Source organism: Octopus bimaculoides, chromosome 20, assembly GCF_001194135.2.
Source record: "Octopus bimaculoides isolate UCB-OBI-ISO-001 chromosome 20, ASM119413v2, whole genome shotgun sequence".
Classification (NCBI taxonomy): domain Eukaryota; kingdom Metazoa; phylum Mollusca; class Cephalopoda; order Octopoda; family Octopodidae; genus Octopus; species Octopus bimaculoides.
In genome coordinates, this window is record NC_069000.1 from 42,385,108 (window position 1) to 42,392,569 (window position 7,462).

The 7,462-nt window shown below is 38.8% G+C and overlaps 1 protein-coding gene across 1 annotated transcript in view; it reads left to right on the forward strand.

Annotated features, from left to right (window-relative positions):
* The first annotated feature begins 384 nt into the window (after positions 1 to 384).
* LOC106881681 (uncharacterized) overlaps positions 385 to 7,462 on the forward strand; it is a 21,757-nt gene continuing 14,679 nt past the window's right edge. The window contains exon 1 of the mRNA XM_014932146.2: positions 385 to 1,710. Within this exon, the coding sequence (XP_014787632.1) occupies positions 600 to 1,710 (1,111 nt within the window). The 5' untranslated portion in view covers positions 385 to 599. The remainder of the gene's footprint in view (positions 1,711 to 7,462) is intronic.

A 7,462-nucleotide genomic window follows, 5' to 3' on the forward strand; every position in this document is an offset into this window, starting at 1 on the left:
CTAGGTGGGCTGCAGCAACGTGAAATAAAGTAGCACGCCACCAGGAATCGAACTCACGACCGTGAGACGAATACCCTTAACCCACGATGTATGTGTATGTATGCTTGAATTTGTGTGTGTGTGTGTGTGTATGTATGTATGTACGTACGTACGTATGTATATATATATATATGTATGTATGTATATACGAACGTATGTATAAACAATTATAAAGACAAGTGCGTTCGCACCGATCTGATTCCCACCCAGCAACACAAGCAAATTTAATTCCTCAAAACGTTAACCTTAAACACTTTCGGAAAAGTTTTTTTATTAATTTTTATATTTATTTATAGAACTCGGAACTCGGGTCAATCACGTGATAACAACGTGTGGCGGGTTAAACAAGTAGCAGCTGCGCATGCGTCACCTTCTAAACGTAAACAACATTGTTGTGGCTGCGCCCAACTGTTATGTACATTTCGTTTCGTCCTCTACTCTGAACGAATCTGATCGAACCCAGACTAAACTGCAAATATTTTAAGACTTTCACATTGATTTACTAATAGTCCCACTCGTATTTTATATTTTGTTATTGTGGATTTAACACGGAATAGACCATGTTGCAGATGAACCGTTTGGTGCTTCAGTATCAGAACTGTTGCCATTTATCGCTTTTCAGTGCGAGCCATTACTCTTCTCGAATTACATATAAGCCTACTGCTTCTCTAATTTCTTCGACTGGACATGATCAGAGTGGTTTCGGGACTCTGATGCCCTCAGCTCGATCGTTCTCATCGAAGACCGATCAACCGGATAACCACGATAGCAAAACCGGCCCCGTCGAACGAAAACAACAGTCGAACGACTATCGTAACAAGCATGGGTCCCATGATCGAGCCGACTTGCTAGGACGTCCATTCGCTAATCGTGACATCGATAATAGATGGCAAGGTTTACTGCACGACCGTAAACAATCCAACGACTCCACCATGGGCTTTCCATCCTATTCGGGCCCGGTTGTGAGCCTACACTCTGCTATGCAATCTAATGTGCCGAAACCTTACTTTCCGAATGACAGATCTTCGTTCCCAACTCATAATAATATGCCTGGTGGAGGAGTAAAGGCCCAGCAAAAGTTTCTCTACGGTGGTTTGCACAGCACTCACCCGAGCAACCAGAAGAGAGAAGAGAGCTACCCGGTTAAATTCGCCGTCCCTGTCCATGCAACAACCGAAGCGGAAACACACAACCAACCAGTTTCTATTGAGTATCAGGAAACGAAACAAAACGGGTTCGATACCGATAACCGAAATCAGACCGTATACGAAAACGGAGAAGAAAGCGATATGAGTGTGTCTCATATTCAAGCCAGTGCCTCGACACCCTCAAATGCTTCCCAGATATATGCTAGTAGTATTAATAAGCAAGGTACCCTAGATAGTCTTCAGAATACCCATTTTACCAGATATTTTAGCCACGGTAGCACGCTGGCTCCACAACCAGAGGTCACCTATGTTTCACCGTGCCCTCAAGGAATTCAAGGTAACGATTGCGTTTACTTCCAACAGTGGATGGAAAGCTGCCTCAGATACGGCTTAACCAACTGTGAAGAACAGCTGGAGAATTTAAAGTCCGGTCGGAAAACATTACAGCAGGTACTTGATGAACAACAGAAAATTATCGAAGAAGCTGCTTTAAATATGAAAAGCAAGACATCATTGAACGGGGGTAAATTTATTCTATTTCCTTTTTGCTTTATCGCACATATTTGCTTCACTTTTTACGGGTATATTTGTATTTTAACTGCGAGAATTAAAACCTGTCAGAGAACGATTTTAAAATATTCGAATTGTCCACATAGTTTTGTTTCGGATTAAGATTAATGATGTAAAGAACAAAAAATTTATTCTAAAATAGCATCTTTTCTTTATTGTTTAGCATCGTCCCGGGTCAGCTTTGATCGAGCAGACTTATGATTAAAGACATTTTAGTTTATTGGACTAAATTTTGAACCAGATTACATAACCTAATGTGTCCTTTTTCTATTTATGACAGAATGGTATGTGATATGTGAAAGATTTGACTGCTGTTTCTTATAGGTCGAACCCCCATGTTGAAACTCTCTTTGACTTTTCTTTCTAACAGGTCGAGCTGACAACTAAATGTTGTCCTTGTTAGATTTTGAAATAGCACGAAATAACGAGAGATGCTAGCCGTCTGCTGTAAACTAGGGTTGGGGGTAGAAAGATCTGAAACTCGTAAAAGAACAATGATACACTGCTAATAGGTACATGATGTAAAATTTTGAAGTCGGGTAACAGTCATTATATCGATTCCAGTACTCAAGTGGTACTTGCTCTATCGATCTAGAAGGGGTGAAAGGTAACGGCGACTTCAGTGACCTTTGAACTCTGAACGTAAAAATAATAATTCTTTTTAATTTTGGCTCAGTGCCAGCGGTTTTGAGCGGAAGGGACAAATCAATTACATCGACCCCAGTACTTGACTGGTACTTTATCGACCACGAAAGAATGAAATGCAAAGTCGACCTCGGTAGGATATGAACTCGGAACATTAAAAACCGCCCAAATATCGCCAAGTATTTGGTACGAGGTTCTGTTTTAATGTGTTAATTTATTTTAGCCTTATAATAACAAATAACAAGGCTTGAATTTTGGTCGGGTTGGAAATGGCAGATTAAAACGACTCCAGTGCTTGACTGCTTTTACTTATTTTTGTTTTTTATAAACAAAATCTAAAAGAAATTCGAAGTTTCGAAAACTTGGCAATAACAGTTGACCGAATTATTTGCATGATTACAGAAATGTGTGTCCGCCCTCCACCGCCGACTGTGTTGTTCTCCATCGGACTGTAGGTGGAATTATACGAAAGTTTTCAAAAAATATAAAGGTTTTTATTATAAATATTATTGGCTATCCTTCATTTTGAGTCATATTATTTACTGCTTTTCCCCCCCAATATAATCGTAACCAACATCAGTGAAAATGTATTTCTGGAAATTTTCATCTAAAGAATATGCATTAAAAATGCATCATGAAGAGGTGGGGAAATGTCGAAGAGGTGGGCATGTTTATGTTATTATACTGGATTGTTTATAAGGCGGCGAGCTGTCAGAAACGTTAGCACGCCGGGCGAAATGCTCCAGTCTGATCTGGCAAGGGTTCTACAGTTGGATCCCCTTCCTAATGCCAACCACTCCGAGTGTGTAGTGGGCACTTTTCATGTGCCGGCGGCACTGGCATCGGCTACGTTCGGACAGTGCTTTTTACGTGCTGTCAGTCGGGACGAGGGAGGCCCCAGCCTGGCCACACTTTAATGACTGATACAGAAGTAACAGTTTCAAAAGATACGTAATTCATTGGCAAAAGTTTTTGGTTCTCACAAGTGTAAATGCAAATGCTCCCTAAATATGTTATAAGTATACAAAAACTTCGGTAAATACCATTTTTATTCCTTCCATGCCTTTTTTTAACCCTTTTCTTCTCTGCATGATATTTTCATTAATTCTTTTTCTATGCCTATAATTCATTAACTAAAAGAAGGAAGTTGTTAAATATGATGGGATGATTAATAACATGATATCATTTGTATGAAATATACCACGTGATGTACCTTATACGTTATACATGCACGTGATATATGCCAGCACATATATATATATATATATATATATATATATATATGGGAGAATATACAAATAATAACAACAGACGAGGACAGGTGGTGTAAATAACAAAAGTATATATTAGTATGACGCTCGGGAATACGGAAAGTCTTTGACGTTTCGAGCTACGCTCTTCAACAGAAAGAATACGGAGACAAGGAGAAAAACACGGAGAAATAAACTGCAACAATATTTATACACATAGACAAACACCTGCTATACTCTCAGGCTAATGACACTGCATGCTCATGTTTGCAAGTGCACAAAATATATGCAAGCCTTTATATGAATGCACATTAACACAAGCGCCAGTGCATGATAAAGATTTTTAACATAGGCACAAGGATGCTAACATATTGTTGGAAAGGGTAGAGACAATTTTATCAACCCCCTCTATTTGATTTGTGCTATATTTTTATTGACCCCAGAACAATGAAAGATAAAGTCAACTGAGATAGAAATAGAACCCATAACAAAAGTGTGTACAGTAATCCCTCACCATATCGTGGTTTATTATTTAACCCTTTCGTTACCAACCCGGCTGAAACTGGCTCTGAGTACAAATGTCTTGTTTTCATAAGTTTTTGAATTAAAATCTTAGTCACAATTTATGTTCCTAACACCAGCTTAATGATAACTAAGTTATATTACTAAATTTTTTGTCATATTTAAAATTAATTGAAAGAAACACAGAGCATCTCAACAGAAATATGGTAACAAAAGGATTAAAATATATAATAGAGAAATAATTCTTAATCCTTTTGATACCAACCTGTCTGAAACCGATTCTGGCTCTGTTATATAAATGTCTTGTTTTCAAAAGTTCTGAATTAAAATCTTCCACCAAACCTTAGTCACAATTTATGTTCCTAACACTATCATTATAACTAAGTTATTTTACTAAATTCCTTGTTGTATTTAAAGTAATTGAAAGAAACACAGAGCATCTCAAAGTAAATTTAGTAATGAAAGGGTTAAAGTGAGTTCTTTTGTGCCGTAAACCATTTACCATTTCTTTGGTGTCCCCTCTTTCCCTTGATGCCCTAAGCACATACTTATTTTGCTTAACGGTTAATCCAGCGCTGCTCAAAACGATGAAAGCTAAAACTCACCCCGACCAGATTTGGACTCAGATCATAAAGAACAGTGTTTTGTTCAACACTCCAAGGATTCTGCCAGCTTGTTGCTTTTTCATAATAATAAAAATCCTTTCTACTATAGGCACAAGGGCTAGTTGATTATATCGACCCCAGTGTCATGACCCTCAAAGGCTGAAAGGTGAAGTCGGCACCAGTGAAATTTGAACTCAAACTTAAGCTGGACAAAATGCCACTAAGTAATTTTTGCGGCATGCTAACAATTCCACCAGCTCACCACATTGATGATAATAATAATAATAATACTAATAATAATAATAATGATAATCCTTTCTACTAAAAGCACAAGGCCTGAAATTTGGTGGCTGGGAGGTAGTTGATTACATCAACCCTGGTGTGCAACTGGTACTTATTTCATCAACCCTGAAAGGATGAAAGGCGAAGTTGACCTCAGCAGAATTTGAACTCAGAACATAAAGATTCTGCCAGCTTACTGCCTTAATAATAATAATAATAATAATAATAATAATAATAATAATAATAATGATAATAATAATAATAATCCTTTTTTAGTATAGGCACAAAGCCTGAAATTTGAGGATGGGGACTAGTCAATTACATCAGCCCCAGTGTTTCACTGGTACTTAATTTATCGATCCTGTGAAGACGAAAAGCAAAGTCAACCTCGGCAGAATTTGAACTCAGAACATAAAGATTCTGTCAGCTCACCGCCTTAATAATAATAATAATAATGATAAGGCAAATTTGTTCTAAGTGTCATTTGAACCTAGTACGTAAACATCCACAACAAATATCACAAAGTATTTTGTCTCATGCTGTAACAATTCTGCAAATTCACTATTTTTGATAATAATTCTAAATAAGTTGGCAAATTGGCAGAACTGTTAGCATTCCGGTCAAAATGCTTAGCGGTATTTCATCTGTCTGCGTTCTGAGTCCAAATTCCACCCAGGTCAGCCTTGCTTCTCATCTTTTCAGAGATGATAAAATAAGTACCAGTTGAGTACTGGGGTGGATAGAATCGACTTATCCTCTCCCCCAAAATTGCTGGCCTTGTGCCAAAATTTGAAACCATTATTAATATTATAAAATGGTTGAGTTCCTTTTGAGTGTTGGGCCTCACAGAGGTGAGATTGATGAGTTCCTTTTGAGCATTGGGCCTCATGGAGGCAAAGTGGCTGAGTTCCTCACAGAGGTGAGGAGGCTGAATTCCTTTCAAGCGTTGGGCATCAATGGAGGCAAAATGGCTGAGTTCCTTTTGAACGGGCCTCACAGAGGTGAGGTGGCTGGATTCCTTTTGAGCGTTGGGCCTCGTGCAAGCAAAGTGACCGAGCTTCTTTCGAGTGTTGGGCTTCATAGAGGCAATGACCAAGACCTTTGGTATTATGTCATGCTTGAGAAGACCCTTCAAGCCGAGCAAACCCGCAGTCATGGCAGATGCCGGTGCCACACAAATAGCACCTGTGTCGGTGGCACATAAAAGCGCCCATTACCTTCTGGAGTGGTTGACATTAGCAGGGACCTCCAGCCATAGAAAACCATGCCAAATCAAACTGGAGCCAGGTGCAGCCTTCCAGTGTGCCAGCCCAGTCAAACCGTCCAACCCATGCCAGCATGGACAACAGACGTTAAATGATGATGATGATGATGATGTAGCAAGCTGGCAGAATCATTAGCATGCCTGGGAAAGTACTTAGCAACATTTTGTCAATCTTTATATTCTAAGTTTAGATTCTGCTGAGGTTAATTTGTGGTCAAAGGATTCTGGATTATTTTTCTGTTTTTCTTTTTACTTAATTTTTGAGAGTGGTCAGGTTCATTTTTAGTATTCTCGTTTGTAAGAGCAGTTGAGTTTATTTCGGATATTCTCATTTTAAAAATCATCTCCGGCTAATCGTCGAAAGGACATTGGTGTTGCCTTGGCGGAGGGTTGCGCTCTCTGAATACTCTTGTTTTATTTGTTATCCAACAAATCTATAATCAAAAAGATTCCGACTGTGACCCTTTCTTCTTTTTTTCCCTCTCTTTCTCTCTCTTCCCCCAGAACACTGGGTAAAACTATGTCTATGTTTTGTGTGCACTGACTCCCTTTACCTTGACTTTTGGGCCTTTCAACATCTTGTCAAACAATAGTTCAGCTATAAATCTTGGCAAGCACTGCATCCATTTCACAGCCAGGCATGTCATAATTGGAGCCAGATAACAGAAAAATAAACTGTGACCCATATTACAATACAGCTTACATATCAAGGATATAGTGTTGCTGCTACACTCACATACACACACACAAGCACACACACAAACTCCTGCACAAGCAATAGACTTCATTTTATGACTAGTTGTCGTCCTCAAAACTTAAGAGATGCTTTAGCTGAGGTCAATTACTAACCGACCAATCAGATATAAAATTTGAAATGCTCCACATTCAAATCCCTCCTCATATATCGAGGTCAGTGTTGCAGGAGATATACACATGCATGTGCGCACATGCACATGCTCGTACATCCTTGACCTTAAGAAAACGAACACCATTTTGTTGATTTCATAAACACTTGCTCGCCAACACAAACTTAAAACCATTGCCTTACAAACATACTATTTCTTCTTTCTAACTCTTCACCAACTGCTATGTGGTAGCTCAGTTTGCTAGAAATAGCAGCTAAGTCTCCCTCAACTC